At 35.7% G+C, this 22,761-nt stretch overlaps 1 protein-coding gene across 1 annotated transcript in view; it reads left to right on the forward strand.

Annotated features, from left to right (window-relative positions):
- ctdp1 (CTD (carboxy-terminal domain, RNA polymerase II, polypeptide A) phosphatase, subunit 1) overlaps positions 1–22,761 on the forward strand; it is a 210,415-nt gene that overhangs the window by 50,642 nt on the left and 137,012 nt on the right. The window contains exons 10-11 of the mRNA XM_056479626.1: positions 2,399–2,626; positions 21,348–21,504. Of these exons, the coding sequence (XP_056335601.1) occupies positions 2,399–2,626; positions 21,348–21,504 (385 nt within the window). The remainder of the gene's footprint in view (positions 1–2,398; positions 2,627–21,347; positions 21,505–22,761) is intronic.

The raw sequence follows: 22,761 nt of genomic DNA on the forward strand, positions 1-22,761 counted from the left end.
TGTTATGTTTAATTTGTTAATAAAAAAATTAAGAGACCGTGGTTTATGGCATGTTTTCATTTTGTTTTTAAGATAGTGAAACGTAGCCAGGGTGAATGACATTATAAAAGTACAATGCCATTACATTTGAAGATTTACCCGACGTGTCCTCACGTCTCCAGGAGTTCTTTTTAAACTTGCGAAGTCTAAACTTACAAGGAAATAATGCAAGTGTGAACTTTGAGTACTTGATATTGAAAAAAAGCCCCAGTCACGCCGTTTTCAGATGTCTCTGATTTTCCCCATCCACACTGGCATTTGAGCAGCAGCATTTTAAAATGAAAATGGCCCCTTCAGTGTTTCCAAAATGCTCCGTTTTCGGGGCTCGAAAAATCTGGGGTAGTGTGGATGGAAGAAGTGAAACTGTAGCAAAACTAAAACGTATTAGTGTAAATTGGGCCTGAGTTAACTCAAATTTAACCGTGCTTTTTACTCGATTTAAGTTTCTTCAATTGAAGTCAACAACAAAAAAAATCACTGCAGCAAGTTGTCTTACAATTTTTTTTTTTTGTGAAGGTGAAGGTATTGTACAACTTGACATAAATCACGTCAAATATTAACCTGGTAGTAGAGCTACAGCACGCTCACGGCACTTATTCATGTTGACAAAAGTACATTAGTGGCATTTGTTTTAAAAACATGCCAGTTTAACATTAACAGCAAATGAGGCTACGTTTCCCCCCCCCCCCCCCCCCCCCACCCCCCCCTGAGGAAATTGATATGCATGCGCCACTACAAAGCCTGTAAAACCATGCCTAATTACAGGACAAGATTATCTTTAAAGTCTGATTGTATAACTGTATAAACCACACAAACTTACACAAACACATTCGGTTATTGTGGCTATTCATATTCATGATCATCCTCAAACTCAGTTGATGTTAATAAAACAACAAAAAGATTGATATATTTTTATTTGTGTGTTCAATTTCTTAAATGCAACTGCTAAATACACCTGCTGTACGTCATAGATAAACCGCTGTTTGTTTTATTTGTTTATCATATCTATTTTTAATGTGAATCTTTGTTCTTTATTTTTATATATTTTATTTAAAAATATATGAAAAGGTTTTTATCTTGGCCCACTTTGTCTACCATTTATTTTTATTCTTATTGAGTATTTTGTTACCTTGTATAGATTTGTTTTTAAAATAAGGGAATTAGTTTCGCAAACTTATCTTTAAAATATATTGTTTGTAAATTTCTAGCTAAACTAAAACTTTTTTCCCCTTTGTTTGAACACATAAATGCAACAGCCTTGAGATCAGCTTGTGGCATTTCTATATGCTTTTCTGTCTTGATGTGAAGCATCTGAGATGCATTAGTTGTCATTCACACTATATGACATACAACAGCCAATTTTTGTTTCTGATGCACACTGTGAATCCACAATTTGTTGAGTCACCGGCAGTCTTAAAAGTTTTAAAAATGATTAATCCTAATAACTGCAATAACATATATGATGTAACACGTCAAATGAGGCATTAACAAATTAGTCAAGGAAGTAATATATTACTTAATAATAAGTTTTCTGAGTTGTGAGGTCTTTGTTTAAGCGGCTTATACAAATAAAAAAAGACTAAGGCCTTGGCTGCCTTTGCAGAAAAGTAAGACAGCAAGATCTCATGTAATATGGGAGAACATCATGTTAGCAGCAGATGTTTATGCTGACCAGTAAAGTCAAATAATCTTCACCATTATGTCAATAACCTACATCTTACATGATGTTTTTTCAACCTAAGTTAGATCAGGGTGAAGGCTAGGTCATGTCAACGTGACCCGTGAGACACATCAGGTTAAGTCAGATCAATTTAGAGAACATGAGAGTTTTGCTTTTCACACCTTTTGAGGAAAAACAGCAGAGATCGCACTTTGCAGATACAAACTCTTGGAAAGAACATCTAGTACAAATCCAAAGACTTGCGTACAACATTTTTCAAATGTCAAGCTACAGAAAATACCTAATTTAATAAAAATTGAAATGCAGATACAAAACTTTTGAATATTACTACATTTAGAAGTAGCTTAACTTCATGAGAAGCATATGTTAGCAATATGAATATGAGGAAAGGCACATTCAGAATTATAAGTAATAATGATGATGAAAAACCTTAGAAATTTTTATATACTACATTGTCATTTATATATCACCACAACATATGCATTATGCTAAAATGCAATAGTCTGAACCCCACATAACTGATTCTCATAGCAGTTGATTCATATTTTCTTGTTAATTATTATTACTACTACTACTACTACTATTATTATTATTATTATTATTATTATTATTATTATTATTATTATTATTATTATTATTATTATTATTATTATTATTATTATTATTTGTTTCATTTAGGAGCAACAGTCCCGGTGCATTTCTGGACATCCATGGGTCTGCCCCGAGGCCTTTCTTCCAGGCCCCTCAAGTTCAGCCTAAGCCACTGCCAGCACCCGAAATGCGGACCTATGACCCCGTCACTGGCAAACTGATCCGCCGTGGCCCCCAGGCCTCCCGCCCACCCTCTTACCTTCACTCGCAGCCTTCATCATCCATGTCGGCCAAGGGTGATCTCTCAAACCTCAGGTACGTCCCATATATATGTTAGTTTTATATGAATGTTTTTTTCTTCTGTTATTAATTACTCATACTCATGTCGTTTCAATCCCTCGAGACTTTCGCTCATCTTCAGAACACAAATTAAGATATTTTAGATGAATTCTGATAGCTCCTTCATTCTCCATAGACAGCAACCGTCATGAGTAGGGCCAGACGGAATCTGCGGACGTTTTTTGCTATTTCTGCGGAGAATTTTGGTAAAAATCTGTGGATTTCTGCGGAATTATTTTGGAAGTATCATAACTAAAACCTTAATATGTGAAATAAAAAAGTAATATATTTTAACATTTATTTAATGTTTACAATGCAAATCCATTTAGATCCACTTTATTTGGTAAACAAAGCAAGTCTCTCATATAATATCTCTACTAAAAGACAGAAATTATTACTTTACACACTGCATTGTACATAAATTAGATGAACATTTTCATATTAGTCAATAATATTACTGTAATTATTTAAAAAACTGAATAAATATAGATTTACACACATTTACACAAGTAAATAAACAGAATCAATGATGGGCTAAAAATCTGCGGAAATCTGTGGAAAATCTGTAGAATTGTGGGCGCACAGATTCCGTGTGGGCCTAGTCATGAGATATTCAAAGTCCAGAAAAGCAGCCAAAAACATTGTTAAAGCATTCCTTGTGTAATCATATGACGCTCCAAGACACTTTTGCACATTTTTGTTTGTCTGTATTTTCGTCCACTATAGCATGATGCCACATCTACTACAGACATGATGCTTACATGTTTGGACTCTTATGGCAATAGGGCTTATTGTCCATAGTAATCGTGCACCCTGATCTGATGGGAAAGAGAAGACATTGATGTTTTTTTTTGGTGCACAAGTGTGTTCTTGAAGCTTCATTGTTTTTGGCTCCTTTTCTGTACTTTGACCATCACTGGACCATTTCTGTCAATGGAGGATGAGGGAGCTATCAGATTCCATCTAAAATATCTCAATTTGTGTTCTGAAGATGAAAGAAGGTGTGAGGAAATTGAAGTGACAATAGGGTCAGTAAGTAAAAAGTGAATTTCCAGCTTTTCATGTGTGAAAAAATTCAGATTCTGCACAATAGTGTTGTCAAAAGTAGCAATGTTTTGATGTGTATCAATACTGAATTATCTGAAATGGTACAATATCGCTTTTCCTCATCACTCTTACGCTGCCACACTCTCACACAGGCTAAATATGTCAAAATAGCCATCTTTGAAACACAGTAGGATATTTCTAATGTGAAGGTGGAATAGTTGAAAGAGAAATACCTTAGCCTAAATCTGCTATCATTATTTTTACGTGGATAAAAACAATGAAAAAATGTTTTTTTACTTGATTACATTTTTTCCCACTGGGTACTTTGGCAGGGTAAGTGAAAATCTAAACAACTGGCCTAAATCAGCAGTAAAAAATTCATTAATTCATTTTCCTTCAGCTTAGTCCCTTTATTTATCAGGGGTCACCACAGCTAAATAAACCGCTAACTTATCCAGCATATGTTTTGCACAGCAGATGCCCTTCCAGCCACAACCCAGTACTAGGAAACACCCATACACTAGCATTCACACACATACACTATGGCCAATTTAGTTTATTCAATTCACCTGTACCTCATGTTTTGGATTGTGGGGGAAACTGGAGCACCTGAAGGAAACACACGCGAACACAGGGAGAACATTCAAACTCCACACAGAAACGCCAACTGACCCAGCCAGGACTCGAACCAGCAACCTTCTTGCTGTGAGCTGTCTGAGCCACCGTGCTGCATTGTACTGTAATAATTACAATAAGTATAATCCCAAATGTTATACTTAGGTTTCATATTTGTTCACAACAATAACCATGTGTAGAATTGCATTGCAGTTCAGTTAATTTCAGTTGCTAACAAAAGGACAAAATGTTATACTACTGGTCAAAGTTATGACCATTAAGATATTTGCACCTCGAAGAAAGTATTGTAACTCATCTGGTCATGTAACATTCAAACAGTTGAATCAAAACAATCTATTTTTTAATTTAAAAATGTTTTTATTTTTATTTTCCCCAAAAGCTCACAAATTTAACCAGAGGGATAACGCTTGAGTTTTTAATTCTGGCAAATTGAGAAATGAAGACATGCTTAAAATTGTATTATTTAATCTAGCAATATTTCAGTATCACAAATTATTGAAACTCTATTTTTAAAGGTGTCATATTGAAGTTAGAAATTCTATCATCATGACAATACTTCACAGTACATAAAGCTATTTAAAAAGAGTAAGGGAATATAAAGTTATAATATATTTCACACACACACACATATATATATATATATATATATATATATATATATATATATATATATATATATATATATATATATATATATATATATATATATATATATATATATATATATATATATAGTTGAAGTCAGAATTATTAGCCCCCCTCTGATTTTTCTTTTCTTTTTTAAATATTTCCCAAATGATATTTAACAGAGCAAGGAAATTTTCACTGTATGTCTGATAATATATTTTTTCTGGAGAAAGTCTTATTTGTTTTATTTTGGCTCGAATAAAAGCAGTTTTTAATTAAAAAAAAAAAAAAAAGGTCAAAATTATTAGCCCCTTTAAGCTATTTTTTTCGATAGCCTACAGAACAAACCATCATTATACAATAACTTGCCTAATTACCCTATCATGCCTAGTTAACCTAATTAACCTAGTTAAGTCTCTAAATGTTACTTTAATCTGTATAGAAGTGTCTTGAAAAAGATCTACTAAAATATTATCATCATGTCATCATGGCAAAGATAAAATAAGTCAGTTATTGGAAGTGAGCTATTAAAACTATTATGTTTAGAATTGAGTATAAAAAATCTTCACTCCATTAAACAGAAATTGGGGGAAAAAATAAACACGTGGGCTAATAATTCTGACTTCAACTGTATTGGTATTTCTTAGGCATGTGTATGAAACGTATGGCTTTAAAGCAGTGTATAGACCATGTGCTGTGCTTGCCGTTTCTTTCGTATTGGATTTCTCATGCTGTCTATTTCGCATTAATCTCTAAGCTCTAAATAAAATCTGTGAGAAATAAAGCATAGCGCCTTGGCAGCTCTGAGATTGTGAAACAGAAATTATTAGCAAATTTCATCAGCACCTTTGGCCATTGCTGTGACAAGGGAATAATAAAAACAAGCCTGTAAACGCTGATCGAATGAGAGGAGGAGAAATCTGCAGCTCCTGCGTCAGCATCTGATGAGGAGAGAGAGATGAATTAGCAATGAAAGAGTCCAGCTTAGGAACAATCATTATTTGCTCATTAATATTATACTGACTTTCTGCAGTGAACTTTAATGAAAATGACAACAGCTGTCACATAAAGAAAAGAAAAAACATTAATAGCTATTAGATATAGGTCTGTATAGCTATTACGATCAGAAGTGCATCGTTTGATCTGTTATCTAAAGATATCTAAATACTATAAAGATATACTAATACTATAGATAAAGTACTTGAAGTATTACACGAGTCACATGTAGACCAATTATTGTATCCTTGTGATGTTTTTGTGGTGCTAAACTCCAGCCCTCATGAAGTATAAATGTATGTAAATTTGTTAAAAATGTGTACATCTCTAGATAATGAATGGAGAATGTATTGATTGATTGATTGATAGATTTCCACACTCACTGGCCGCTTTATTAGGTACACCTGATCAGTACTGGCTTAGACCTCCTTTTGCCTTCAGAACTGCCTTATTCCTTTGTCGCATAGATTCAACAAGGTACTGAAAATTTTCCTCAGAGATTTTGCAGTTGCTGCAGATTTGTCAGCTGCACATCCATGATGGAAATCTCCTGTTCCACCATATCTCAAAGGTGCTCTATTGGATTGAGCTCTGGTGACTGTGGAGGCCATTTGAGTACAGTACAGAACTCATTGTCATGTTCAAGAAACCAGTTTGAGATGATTAATGCTTTATGACATGGAGCGTTATCCTGCATGGACATGGTCATCAGCAATACTCAGGTAGGCTGTGGCATTGACACGATGCTCAATAGACCAATTACCATGTTTGTAAACATTCAGGATGCGCACGCAGGGAGTTGGCAGAAAGAAACCAGGAGCGCTAGCATTTACAGCGAGGGAATGACATCCGATGCGGCACAGAGTTTGTTGTTGTCTTAGAAATAAGATATATTGATTACAAATTATATTTATATATTATTTACATAATGCTTTCAGCATATTATAACAGCTCGTCACCCAGTGATAATCACAGTGATTCGGCAAAATTACCGTTAAAGTGGGCAGCGTTTGTCTGACAGGTCCATTTGCGATAGCACCCTCCCAATGAATATTGGATAAGATGAAATTACCAAGCATCGAGCCCCAAATATACAATCTCATTGAAGCTCCAAGTGATTTTACAAGAGAGAAGTTAAAGATCTACAAGTCTTTGGATGCCAACAATGTTGTTCTGTGTGGTCATGTGCAAGAAACAATGCTCCAGGATGACCAGACCCACACTATGTAGTGCTAAAAACCGAGGTTCTGCTTAGCCAAAGACAAGGAAAGAAGACGGAGTTAACGTTATACAAGGCCTGGGTAATTAATCACCAACACGCAAAAGGACTGCATTCTGACAGAGAACTGCTCCTGTACGGCAGGGTATGTGAACTTACACATAATTTAGAGGTAAAGTTGGTTTTATATTCGCACATTCGGACTTTCTCCTTAATAATATAATTTCATAAAAGTATTATTTGAAAACTCTAAATAGCGAAATCATATTAGCAGACAATGACTATCATAGTACAACATTGTTTACAGTCAAATAAACAGTGTTAATGTTGTTTTCAAGTCACACTTGCAGGTTATTTCAGACCGAATATTCAGTGTAGTTGTTTTTTTTTTAAATCAATTATTAAATTATTATTTTCTATTATGAGTTTTTTTGTTTTAATAATCATTAATACTTTGATTCAGCAAAGATTAATTAAATAGATAACAAAATTCATATTATAATTCAAAAGAATAATATGAATATAAATAAAATATATGAATAAAAACAAATGCTGTTTAAAATACTGAAATGTATTATAGTGTCAAATATGATGCAGTGAAATTTTTTTTTAGAGTGTCAGATCAGCAAGTATTTATTATATTATATTATTCATTAATTTTGGCTTAGTCTTTATTAATCAGGGGTGGCACCTGGAGGAAACCCACATGAACACTTGGAGAACATGCAAACTCCACACAGAAATGCCAACTGACCCAGCGGGGCCTCGAATCAGCGACCTTCTTGCTGTGAGGTGATCGTGCTACCCACTGCGCCACCGTGACGCCCTATATTATATTATATAATATTTTATGTTATGTTATGGTATAACCTTAACATAATTGTAAAATAAAATAAAAAAACTGAATACTCCTTTAACTATATATATATATATATACATATATATATATATATATATATATATATATATATATATATATATATATATATATATATATTTTTTTTTTTTTTTTTTTTTTTTTTTTTAAATAATTAAAAAACTAATTGTAAATATTTATTATCAAATAAAAGCAGCCTCAGTAAACCTACAGTAAGAGAATTCTGGGTCTGTGAGCCAGCATTAGTCATTAGTAAAAGCATTTGGGTGAGAAAATTATGAAACTTTTGGGTTTCCTTATTCTTTTAAAGCCAATTTCACATGAATAATTCAAATCTACTGTCAGGGTTTCCTTCCTGTTATTTGACAGTTACAGTAGACAACGTGTAACAAGTTCTATGTTTTTTTAGATTTATACTATTTGGTTTGAGGCAAAATCTGAAAATTGGAATTAACCTAATCAAATCTACTGAAAGTTTTAGAAATGATCATATTTGCAAGGTAATGACTAAGATGTGCTGTCTCTGGAGCTACTTTCTCTTCTCTCTCTCTCTTTACTAGCTCTCTCATTTAAACTTTTATAGGGATAGTTATTCATTTATATGAATGAAATGTGCATCATTCAGATCAATTAAGTTTATCTTTATTTGTATTGCGCTTTTACAATGTAGATTGTGTCAAAGAAGCTTCACACAGAAGATCATAGTAAATTGAAGTAGTGTCAGTTCAGTTTTCAGAGTTTAGGTTCAGTTCAGTTTAGTTTAATTCAATGTGGTTTAATATTCACTGCTGGGAGTCCAAACACTGAAGAGCAAATTCATCGATGCGCAGCTCTACAGGTCCCAAACCATGCAAGCCAGTGGTGACAGTGGCGAGGAAAAAAACTTCACCAATTGGCGAAAGTGAAGAATTAAAAAACCTCGAGAGAAACCAGGCTCAGTTGGGCACGACGGAGGCTGGAGAAGCTGGACGTCAGCTAGACGTCAGTGGCCTATATTGATATTAAACGACCACATTCAGATTAGCATACCTTTTTACAATGAAAACAAACATAACTACTATGATTAGAGGCATGTAGAGCAAACATGTAGCACAATATTTCTACAGTATATTGAATAAACTCTTCAGAGCTGTCTTATAACACAGTCTTCATCAGTTAAGCACTAAACATTAAACTTTTTTATTTATTGTAATATCCCATAGAAGGAAAATGTTCGTGCAGTTCGTGCAATTCACTGCGTTCATACAGGGGTTGGACAATAAAACTGAAACACTGGCCAATTGAGTGTTGGAGGTGTCATGGCTAAATCTGAGCAGCTTGGTAGCCAATCTTTATTGATTCCACTTCATTGTTATACATGGCCAGGCCGCTAAACGTCAATTTCAATGATGCCAGCAGCAAAATCTCAGGCTGTGGACAATGTGTATTGTTCTCTAAGGAGTCCACCTTCACTGACTCCCACATCCGGGAGAGTTACGGTGTGGAGAAGCCTAAAAAAGTGTACCACCCAGATGTTGCATGCCTAGGGTGAAGCAAGGAGGTGGATCAGTGATGGTTTGGGCTGCAGTATAATGGTATTCCTTAGGCCCGATACTTGTGCTAGATGGGCATGACACTTCCATGGACTACGGAACCTAGTCACTATTCTGCAAGAGGAATAGCTCAAAATCCCTCTGGCCGCTGTGCAGGACTTGTATCTGTTATTCCCATGATGAAATTGTGCTGTATTGGCTGCAAACTGACTTAGTGTGGTCTAAAACAAGGTGTTTTAGTTTCATTGCCCAAGCCCTGTTGTATGTATTTTTTAGTTAACTCTAATTTCTAAGTAACTCCTAATAGAGCCTGCACAGTGTATTTTTATTTCCGGTTTACCTTTGAATGAACGGGGGACTTCTCCGGAAAATTTACAAATAAAAATATTAACATTGCACGATCTGATTCGAGACTATTATTGGTATTGGGCATGTGTCCAAATGTTTCTTTTTCAATACTGAGCTGCTTTCTGAGTTTGAAAATAAATAGGAATAAGCTATTGATTATCAAGGAAAGCATATGTTTACAACCTTTTCACTTAAGTTTATTTCCTCAATAATGGATTTATTTTTACTTTAATGGTGCTCTGAATATAAATTTATATTTTATGTAAATATTCCAACACAAGTACAATTCTTTATTAAATCTTCTTTTATTACCTTGTAAGTATGTCTATAAATGCAATCAGTTTCATAATTTATTATTTACTGATCTAATAATGTTTGTTCAGTTTCTCCATTTGAATGAAATAATTATGTCCTACCACCACCTTTTGGGTGATTTTGATATCTGTACTACATTTTAATTAATAATGTTACAAATAAATTCATTATCTACTACTGAATTCAAATGCAGTTTTCTTGGTGTTATTTTGGCAATTGTAAATTTTAATAATGATTTTGTTTGATTATTGGGTCACATACAACATGGTTATTCTATTTAATTTAATTTGAATATTAAATAGACATAAATGTTTTATGTTCATGAATAAAATACCTATATCGGAAAGTCACAGAACTGAGAATGTGAATAATGTGAATGTGTTAGTGAATCAGCTGTCCACTGTAACCAGCCACAGTAAACACCCACAGTTTTATTTATTTCTTATTCTTTAGGACACAAAACAAATATTAAAAATAAATCGGGCATAAAAAAATGTTCAGCACCCGTTTAAACATCTGAAATCTTTATTAAACAAATGCTGACAAGTCCATACCAACTTTGTCTGCAGTATAGACAGCAACACAAAGCAATACACTGTTTAAAGTCCCATTTTCTTGTTTCAAGTGGAATTCTGGATGATTAAGTTTTTTTTTTAGATGTCAGATGTCTCACCTTAAATGCAGGCAACAAAAAACAGCCATAATCACAGTCTAACCTTATCTGTAGCAAATATACAGCTGACTAGGTGAGTTCTCTATGTATGGGGATTTCTGTGTAGACTGCGTGGAGTGAAACCGGACACTGCGTGACGTCATGTGAAAAGGGTCTATTTGTTAAGTCACAGGAGGAAAGAATGCGGATTCGTGGAAATGTGGTTGAATATTATGCAGTTATCGTTTTCATTAATTCATTTTTCTTTCAGCTTAGTCCCTTTTATTTATTAGGGGTCACCACAGCGGAATGAACTGCCATCTTATCCAGCATATTATGCGATGAATACCCTTCCAGGCACAACCCAGTACTGGGAAACACCCATACACTCCCGCATTCACACACACACTCAAGACTGATTTATACTTTTGCCTGCCACCGCGTCGCGGACCTTCGTTGACTTTGCGTGCACCTCACGAACAGTCGAGGCTTTTATATTTGATACGTTCGCTGTTTTGATTTTCTTTAAATCGAAAGGGGGTTGTCAAAAGAAACCCACCATGAAATCAGACGGATAAAAAATAGGAATTTTCCAGAAATTTGTCATATCATTAATATCGTTCAAGATTTTTAAATTATTAAATTATTTTAATGATCATAAATTTTTTTGTAACGATTCAAGATTTTTTCAAATCAAACTTTGTTGCATCACTAGCTTTTGTTCATATCTCAGACCGTTCTACCTATTATAGTTTATTACAATAATAATCACAACAGAACATGGCTTGCTCTACAAATATATATTTTTATTATGAAATGATTAAAAAAACCCTCCAAAAAAGGTACACTTACTAAGAAATACTGGTGTTTTTTTATTTTTATTTTTTTTATTACTGTCTGGCTAGTTTGTGTCTTTTACTTATATGTTAAAAAAAGCAATAATGGTCAAACATTTCTGACCATTATCACCAATAAAGCCTAGAAAAACGATGTATCAGAATATTGTGAACCCATAGGTTCAAATATTCTTCTCCAGTTATAAAAGAAATAATGTTGTTACTTCATGTTAGTTTTGTAACTATAGTATTGTTTTAATTCAAAATTGTAATATACATCAATGTAAATCCCATAATGGGTGAAGAAACATATTTCTGTTATTGTTTATTAAAACAATTGCGTCTCAACAAAACAAACTTATGCGTCTCTATTTTGCCATGGCATCTTTTTTTGGTTTTTAACAAATTTATCCCTTATGTTTTTCTAAACTTTTTAACAAAAACTTTCTTCCTTTCCCACTGCTGTTGCAATTTCTAGCCAAGAATTATTCTGGTTATTCCTATGAGCACGCATGGACGGATCGTTAAGATGTCTGTACAGGTGTACCTGTTTCAGACAAAATAGATTTTTCACATTTAAATGATTTAAAATGTTGCAAATTTATAAAAAAAAAAAAAAAACCCTGAAAAATCACATGTACATAAGTATTCACAGCCTTTGCTCAATACTTGGTTGATGCACCTTTGGCAGCAATTACAGCCTCAATTCTGTTTGAATATGATGCCACAAGCTTGGCACACCTGTCTTTGGGAATTTTTGCCCATTCCTCTTTGCAGTACCTCTTAAGCTCTATCAGGTTGGATGGGAAGCGACAGTTTACAGCAATTTTCAGATCTCTCCAGAGATGTTCAATAGGATTTAGGTCTGGGCTCTGGCTTGGCCACTTGAGGACATTCACCGAGTTCTTGTGATCCACTACATTGATATTTTGGTGGTGTGCTTTGGGTCATTGTCCTGCTGGAAGATGAACCAGAGCCCCAGTCTGAGGTCAAGAGCACTCTGAAGCAGGTTTTCATTCAGGATGTCTCCGTACATTGCTGCATTCATCTTTCCCTCTATCCTGACTAGTCTTCCAGTTCCTGCTGCTGAAAGACATATCCACAGCATGATGCTGCCACCACCATGCTTCATTGTAGGGATGATATTAGCCTGGTGATGAGCGGTGCCTGGTTTTCTCCAAACACAACGCCTGACATTCACTCCAAAGAGTTAAATTTTAGTCTCATCAGACCAGAGAATTTAGTTTCTTATGGTCTGAGAGTCCTTCAGATGCCTTTTGGCAAATTCCAGGCGGGGAGCGACTTCCGTCTGGCCACTTTACCATACAAGCCTGATTGGTGGATTGCTGCACAGATGGTTGTCCTTCTGTAAGGTTCTCCACTCTCACCACAGAGGAACGCTGGTGCTCAGACAGAGTGATCATCGGGTTATTGATTACCTCCCTGACTAAGGCCCTTCTCCCCCGATCACTCAGATTAGATGGCCGGCCAGTTCTAGGAGAGAGGATACTTTTTTATCCTCCCCATGCTGACAGTCAATGCAAAACATTTTACTAGTTATTTTGCAAGACTGTTGTATTCAGACAAATTCCCTTTAAGTGTTTTATAGTCTTTTATTCAAATTAAAGTGTAATTTAAAGACTTTATCAGTTAACTACGAAAGTTAACATAATTGGTCAAATTATTTTGTAACTGATTTGTTGTGTATATCAAAAAATACACAGTAAATATTTCTTAAGGAGGCTATTAATACTGACCTAATTTTTTTTTTATTTAAAAACTGCTTTTATTCAAGAAACAAACAAGATATACAACTTATTATGACTCCAGAATAATTATTTTTTATGAAACACTGTGAATTTTTTTTAGAAATATTATTTGAAATGAGGGCAAAAAAAGCAAATCATGTAAACACCATGATCATATTATTGTCTTATTTGGATTAACGCAAATCGTTAGATTACTGATAACCATGTAAACATAGTCACAACCCTATAAAAAAGGAGTTCAGTATTTTGATGACAGCCTTTTCACAGGTAATGTAATTTCATAATGCAAATCTTAAATTCATGCTAACCAACAAATGATCAAAGGAAATATATTAATGTAATTGAAATATATAAAATATGAAATATGATAAAAAATTAAATTGTTCTATTAAAATTATTTTTGTAAAAGATTTTGTCAAGTAAAAAATTTTTCTAGAGTAATCCACCATAATTTTGTGGCTCAAAAGTATCGGTTCAGGCACCGTTTTGGCACCGGTACCGTTTTAAAAGTATTGATTTAGCACCAGTATCGACACCAGTATCGAAATAATCCCAAACGATACCCAACCCTAATGATCAGTGGAAACAGAATGTACCTGAGCTCAATTTAAAGCTTCACGGCAAAGGCTGTGAATCCCTATGTACACGTGATTTTTCAGTTTCAAAAAATCTTTTTTCACATTGTCATTATGGGGTATTGTGTGTAGAATTTTGAGGAAATAAATGAATTTAATCCATTTTGTAATGAGGCTGTAACATTAAAAATGTGAAGAAAGTAAAGTGCTATGAATTCTTTCCGAATGCACTGATTTCGAAATATTATATCAAACATTTATTGAACATTTTATCCAGGGGAAACATTATTATTGTTTTATCGCCCAGCCCTACTATATTACCTGTTTTATTATATATTATCAAGTAAATGCAGCTTTGGTATGCATCAGAGAACGTCTTTCAAAAGCAAAATCTTAATAATTTCAACTGTTTCTTTTTGTATATTGGAAAACCTTAATGTCAGTTCTGCTGTCAAACACCTACATGTTATTTTGAAAGATACCAGTTATGGATTGGCTGGTTCAGGCGTGCATTATAGTTGGGTCTCATCTCTGCAGGTAGACCTACAGCTGAAGAATCTCATCTCAGACGGCTGTTAGCTGCTCTCAGCTTGAACACAGTCTGCTCCTGTTGGTCTTATATCTACCTTGTCCTTGCTCTCGCTGCACATGTAGGGGGCCGCAGATTTAATAAAGCAGTCCTCTGTCCTCGAGAAACCATTCACAAGAGTTCACAGCCAAGTTTTAAATTTAAGCCACAGTTCTACCTGGCTAACTCTCCAGACAGATACGCTCTGGGTGTCTGCAAGTTGAAGTAATATTTCATAATGAGCGTTCACCGTCCTCTACAGCAGGCCTGATGTGTTGAATGAATAGCCCGACTGCATGGAGCCTTGTTACGACATGTCGCATGTAGGTTGGCAGCGAGAGCTCTTGCACTGCTGATGAGTGGATGTTCTGGTCTCCAGGCAACTGAGCTTGTTGAATGGTTCAAGAGCAGAAAATAAGAGGACACAAGCATCAATACAAAATCACCCATGTTCCTCTTTTGTTGCTAGGTAGCAAAGGAGAAAAGAACTGTATGTGCCACTCAAACATGTTTTTCAGAGGAATGCGTAGATGGATGCCTGAAAACTTGCTCATGGGAAACTAAATATCGGAAAATTCAAGAATTTTGATGCCTCCTTAAATCAATCATTGATACTGTTGGACCAGGAAACACTCTTTGTGTTCCTCATACATGCTTTAACAGTGCTTCTCACACATAGACTTTACGTTGGCAGGCCTCCTAGGTATATTCACGGCCGCCCAAGTATATTTTGTGACATTTAATTTTTATTATTATCATCCTTTTACACTTTTTTTTGTGTCCGCCCAATAGCCAAACATCCACGATCAATTAACTAGTGGAAAATCTCCTCTCGCCCTATACGTTTCCTACTTCTCGTTGTGTGTGTGAGAGAGCTGTCCCACAGACTTCCAAAGACAATCTCACATGCTCTGCAGAGACCCACAGAGACGCTCCTTTTTGGGACTTAAAAATGCATTCATCCGGGGTTTCTAAATCTTCTAAAACGTCCGAGATTTGACTTTCTAAGCCATAGTCATATTTGTTTTAAGCCTGATTTACTTTCACTTGGCTTCGCAGATGTCAGTGCGTGCACAGTCACAAGAGCGAAAGAAACATTATATAATTAATTCTTTGATTTAAACGACTCGGATAAACTTTTCTATCTACTCAGAGAGGATGAAATTCTATCTAAACTGGCTGCAAAATATATGTACAGCGTTAGAAATGCTTAGTTAACTCATTTGTCTTATTTAAATAATCTACATTTTTTTATTCTTGTAATTATTGTACTTTTAAGATTTCCTTAGTCTTTTATTTCTCATTATCTGTATATTTTTTTAAATTGATGATGTTGATATATTCTATATTTTATACATATCTAACGTACTTTGGAAATACTGTACAAAATGTCAGCAGTAGTTTTTACCTGTCAGTGGGTGCACATGGCTGCTGAATAGAATAAAAGTAAAACTAATAGTGCATTTGTTTTTATGTCAACAGTCTTTTAAAAAAAGACGCATGTAGGTAACCATGTGCCGTGGTTAAAAGGTGTGTTTAAATCTGGCTACCACCGCAAGTATATTTCAAACCTGTGGGAAGCACTGTTTAAGTAACACTTCGATTTTTCCCCTTAAATCCGGTTGGTTTTATTTCCAGGTTATTGGAGAAAGAACTGTTAATGTGTCTCCAGTCTTACCTGACAGCTAATTCCATTTAAGATTCCATTTAAAGGTGCAGTATGTAAGTTTGACACCCAATGGTTGAACTTGGTATTGCATTCCTGAATCAAAACAGGTCAGGCTAAAGGCTGATATAAATTGTGTTTTAACTAAGCAATGGCACGCGATAGAAGAAATATTTTCCTAGGTGTCCTAACCAACACCTCAAATTGATATATTACAAACAGCTTCTATTTCTCAGGTGAACAACAGGATAAATGATATAGATGACCTCAGGTACACCACATGTGCTTTATTCAGTGTTAATTCTAACAGTGTGAGTTTGAATGCCATTTTACATGACATTTATTGCCATACTACTGAAAGCAGCAACAGATCTTCAGTCCATCTCAGATCTTAAAAATAAAATAAACCGTTTGAAATTGAACTTTAGGACTGTGAAATAATGCAAACCAACACATACTGTATCAGTGAGTCAGTATCTACATTTAATAATGTTAAAGAGGGTTAATGTGTATTAATTAGAGTATAAACCATTTTATGAGTGAGGGCATATTCTGTGTTTCTGTATGACTGCATTTAAATTTCTGTCGTGTTTCGTGCAAATTGCTCATCACTGCAAATCTTGTCACATAGCGTGTTGCTAGGACACGCGGTTACAATGTAACCTGCTCACCAAATGTTTACGTTGGTGATATTTATATTATTTGCTAATTAATAACCTCATGTGGAACTCTGAATCTGCGTCTAATTTCGGAGGCAGCTACTGTCCACCGGAGGTCGCATTTCGGTCATGGGCGCATGCTTTGTAAACCTTTCTGAAGGAATGAATGAATGAATGAATGAATGAATGAATGAATGAATGAAATGTGCTGTTTTCCAACAAGGCAACCCGGTATGCTAAAATATAACTGGCATTATATGTGCGGATTAAAAGAACCAAAACAAAGACAGCGTTCTAGCACGTAACTCACATTTTCAAAGCAGAATATCTGACTTCAGCATTGTTTTTCAGATAAACAAGTATGTTCACTTGGCATTTTTCTTAAATACATGCAACCATATTATAGTATTTTATGCTTTAGAAGAGTCAACAACTTGCTTACAACACCTTTAAAAATTTCAGTCAGGTTTTAAAGCTTGTCATGGCACAGATTCTGCTCACCTAAGAGTCTTAAATGTCTTTTAGGTCAATACAAAATCTAAAAGAGCTATGGCACTGAACTCATCAGACCTTTGTTCTGATTGATCATGATATTCTCCTCCTCCGACTGGAGTCTTATGTTGGTTTTCGAGGAACAGTCCTCAAATGGTTTTGCTCTTACTTATCCAATAGAAAATTATTGTTCGTCTTGGATCTCACTCTTCATTTGGAGCACATGACTGTCGCGGTTTACCTCAAAGCTCAGTCCCCAGTTTTGTTTGGTTTTCTATTTGAATACTTTCTTTGGACTTTATTTTCAACAAACATTGGGTGTCCTTCTGTTAAACTGAAATTCTTTTCTTTTGGCTGAAAGAAAAGACTGAAGGTGCTTCCCAAATGGCATACTTGGCACTATTCTACAGCATTTTGTAGTATAAATAGTGTAAGTAGTGCATTCACTCTGAAAATAAAAAAAAATAAAAAAAGCACTTTAAATACTCGGATGATGCACTTGTTTAACCATTAAAAAAAAGTGTGGACTGTTGGACACTTCACACACTCAGTGGCAGTAGCTTTGCTCACGTTGCGGAAGGGGTGGAGTTTTTGGGCACTGATGTTGGATTACTATATTTGTTTTGAACTGTGAAAGCAAAATTCTCCTACGAGAGTGATTATAGCGCCTCCCGATGGTGAATGCGGTAATACTCATGGCAGATATAATTTGGTGGTTTAGTTTAGTTTATTTGTTTACAGGGTCAATGCACATTAATAAACATTACTGTAAATGGTAAAATGTAAAATGTGGTCATTTATTTCACTAATTTGCCAAACGTTATTAGGGAAACGGTTTGAATTTCACCTTGGCAAAAAAACATTAGTGTTCCACCAATGGACACTACATTCATATACTATGCTGTTGAGTGTGTAAGTGAATAAGCATAAGCCTTTTGGGACACAGCTTTTGACCTGAGACCTCTTCCATTTATGTTGTGATCAGTACAATCCAGACATCAACTATAACAAAAAAGGTTTTATTTTGTGTGTGTAAATAAACTAAAGTAAATAAAAGATGTGTAGACTTCTTTTTTGTAGGTATGTTCAATTTCGAAGAATTGATTTCTGTTTGAAATGAATACATGTCTTGTGATTACCAGCAGTGTTTTCTCTACTGAAGATTACTTGCTACATTCATGCCGAACTACAAATCCCAAAAGTCATTGCACCAAACACTCCTGACACAGCTGACAGTCATCTGGAAACACACACATACAGCTGAAACTTATCATTATTGATTACCCGGGCTATATATAAATCTTTGTTTCACACACACTTTGCTGAGTATTCTGTTGCAAATGGAGAACGTGCAGACAGGGGTAGTTCCAAATGCAGCTTTTCTCAACTAGGGATGTCTGATGTGAAACTGACGTTTCTACAGTGTCAAGATCTCGAAGCGCAAGTGTTTCGAAACACTGCACCGAAGCATGATCTGATACACCCAGGTCATATGACTAAGCTGATTCGAAACATCAGGTCACGTGACTAAAGCCATTTCAAGCATTTCAGAACTGTTTTGAGACCTGGCGAATCTGCGTTTGACTTGACAAGATCAACTTCCATCTCATGTAGCGTAGTGGACGGTGGTGTGCACAGAGTAACTGTGTTGCAAATAGCTTGAGTTCAAATCCCTACTTGTTTAAAAACTCAGAAATTATGACTTCGAACCCATTATTTTGGCATGATAGTCTGGAACTAAATCACTTGAAGCCTCAACTCTACAATGTAGGGTTTAATACCTCAATTTGCTTAGCTGTTTCTTTGCTGGAGCTGTTCTAGAGCAATACATAAAAGTGACCACTAGGTGTTTCAGTGTTTCATGAAGCCTTGCTTCGTCCAGCACTACCAAATACAGGAAAAAGGTTCAGGGCAGGCGGCAAAGAATCAAAAACCCGATAAACAGTCCAAAGGTCAAATTACGTGAAAAAACGTAAACAAGGAAAACACTTGCGTAATGAGTGGAACAGCAAAACAATACTCATCAAAGTGTGTGTGTGAAACAAATATAGTTCGGGTAGTCAATGATGATGAGTTTCAGCTGTGTGCGTTCAGATGACTGTTAACCGTGGCAGAATTTATTGGTGCAATGTCTTCTGGGATTTGTAGTTCGGCAGGAATGCAGGAAGTAATCTCCAACACTGCTGGCGATCACAACACACGGCAACAGATAAAACTAAATATTTTTACACATTCACTAATCAATGAGAATTTATATGTAGTAAAGGCAAAGTAAAAACACAAACACTTAACATTTGGGCATATTTGCATTCATATATTAATGAAAAATTATGTTAATAGAACTTTAACATAAAAAAAATGGAAAGTTACTTAATTAAAAGCTTTATGTTGTAATAACATGGTAATGACATTGTAGGAATTCAAATGTTGCACATTCTCCAATTAAGTAGCTATGAGTTAGGGTTCGGTCAATAGACGATGCCATCGTCCGTCACCGATAGCCGATAGACATCACGATGCTGAGCCGTAATTGCAACATTCCGCCCGCCCCTGTCGCAAACCCGCTCACAATAAACACACACGGCCCTATATACACTAATAGGTCTTAGTTTTATAATGCCATTTTAGAACAAAAACTATCCACATCAACACTGGTGTTTTCACCTAGCATTTCTGAAAAGCCCTCCTTCCACACTATACTGCTGAAAACGCATATCACATGACCACACACACAAACACACACACACTTTGTCATGCTGCATCATATGTGCACGTCTGTGCTACAGCAGTCAGCAGGTACATTGACCACAAAACCCCAGAGAGCAGTGCACGTTGGACAGTTTATCAAGGATGTACCGTTGGATCACGTCTCACTATAGTGATATGATATTTATAACATGATATTTATTTAATCTTATATCTTGTCTCTAATGACTCTTCGGTCTTTTGAATCTATCAGGTAAGGTGTCACAGCATCAGTACACTGCTTCAATCTTTTGCTTTCATGCTTGTACTAAGTAATTTTAGCGAAATCCTCAGATGCTGTTGGTTGTGCACCTTTTTACCAACCAAGTTTGTCGACGGCATTATAACGACAATGATCACTCTGCCTATTGATGCCAGAGTCCCGCGAAAAAAGTGATTGACTGGTGGTAATTTTTGAGTAACTTATCTTTATTTATTTATGTTTGGTTTGGGGTAAAACAAACAATTAACAATTATATTTGGTTTGGGGTAAAACAAAGACCATAAATGTCAGGTAATAAATTAATTATTCATAAATAATTATTTCACTGCCGCCTACGTCAACGATGCCATCGTCCATCGCGATGTTTCACATTAGACATATGATGCCAAATAGGTCTACATCGCCCAACCCTACTATGAGTGGTAGTAACATGGTAACAATACTAACATTATAAAACTTATTTTGTGTGCATATTTTTGCAGATTACCTCCTTTTAAAAAATCGTTTCAGTTGAACAATGTGAAGAAATGCACATTTTGCAGACTTCTCGACCACATATACTCTTTTAATCATTGGTTTAAACAGACTGCAAGAGCACATGCAGTGAGGTTAATCAATTCTTCACTCGCCATCCATTTCCCCGAGCCGAATGATCATAATTATCGTTTCGTGGCTCCTCTGACAGAGCTGCAGACGTGATTAAATGTTTGCTGTGTGCTTGCGGACAGGCTTGTGCTGTTTGTCTGTGTTTGATTGCTTATTTAGATGTTCCTCAGTCCGAGCGAGATGCTGGTCGAAGCAAACTCGGCCAGTTTTGCTTGATTGCCGAGTGACTGATTGTGTTGTAAGTTGCTTGACCGGCTGCTGCTCTGGAGTTTGTGTGTTGAGCGATTGATTGTTGATGTGTTTGTTCAGGTCAGCTCAGGGGTCTCCGCAGACGGATGAGCCTGCAGGATCAAGTCCAGACGATGAGCAGCCCGGACCCTCGCGAAGAAAACGACAGCCCAGCATGTCAGAAACCATGCCGCTCTACACACTCTGTAAAGAAGACCTGGAGAGCATGGACAAAGAGGTTAAACACACACACAGACTCTCATAGACACTGATGTTTCTACTTTACAAATCGTATATTCTGTTCTCATACCCCAACCCTACCCCTAAACTCAACCCTCACAGGAAACAATCTGCACTTTTACATTTTCCAAAAAAATAACATTCTGTGAGGTTTATGAGCATGTTTACCCATAGATATTTACATTAGATGTCTCCTACACTATTGTTGTCTATTGGAGGGAATGCATCAATAGAGCTGCCGTTTTAGTACAGGGTAGCGCTCCTTTGAAATGAATGTGGGATCAAGATGTGTTGGAGGGCCAGCCATACAGAGCGATGATTGATGTATCTATCTATCTATCTATCTATCTATCTATCTATCTATCTATCTATCTATCTATCTATCTATCTATCTATCTATCTATCTATCTATCTATCTATCTATCTATCTATCTATCTATCTATCTATCTATCTATCTATCTATCTATCTATCTATCCATCTATCCATCTATCTATCTATCTATATATAATAGGGGTGCAACGGTTTTCGGTAAAAAAATCATATTGTCCCATTGTCCTCCCACGGTTCGGTGCGTCCTGTTCAGAATATTCAATTGTTAATAAAAACGGCTGCAACAAAGCAATTTCAGCTTTGCGATTTTTTACGTTTTTTTACTTTTCGGTGTGTGTTTGTGCGTGTGTGGGGAGTTTCTGTGGGTTTCAGCATGGCAAGTGAAGGAGATACAGCGCAAATGCGCAGGTGAGGCCAAATCACAGCACATTGCCGTCAGCGTTTCAACAAACACAAAAAAGTAGCGAATGTCTTTTTTATGTTGTTGCAAAGACATCCTAGATCAGTGGTCACTAACAGGCGGATCGAGGTCTGTGTCCAGACCCAGAAGCTGTTACTTCAGTCCCGCTTCTGCTGGGTGTTCTTCTGCGCCTGATCACTCCAGCGCTATTCACTCTGTTTACCCGCTGTCTGCTAAGAACAGTTTTCTTCTTGATGTACTGTTCCCGCTGAATTAAGAGAGAAGAGATGAAAGTTCTCTCTTTGCTTAAGTTTCATTCACTACGATGGTGCTGATAAGTGAAACGGAGCTCTCTGGAATCATAATAAAATCATATAGATATCGTAAATAAAAATGCGTTGTTGCCTTGGTAATGCAAGCATAATGTAAATAGAAGTAATCAATTCTCCTAAAGTGCTCAGTTATTAAGATGTGTTGACAATTATTATCTGCATAATTGTTTGAGACTGTCGAGAGTTGAGAT

This window comes from Danio aesculapii, chromosome 19 (assembly GCF_903798145.1).
Source record: "Danio aesculapii chromosome 19, fDanAes4.1, whole genome shotgun sequence".
NCBI classification, from domain to species: Eukaryota; Metazoa; Chordata; class Actinopteri; order Cypriniformes; family Danionidae; genus Danio; species Danio aesculapii.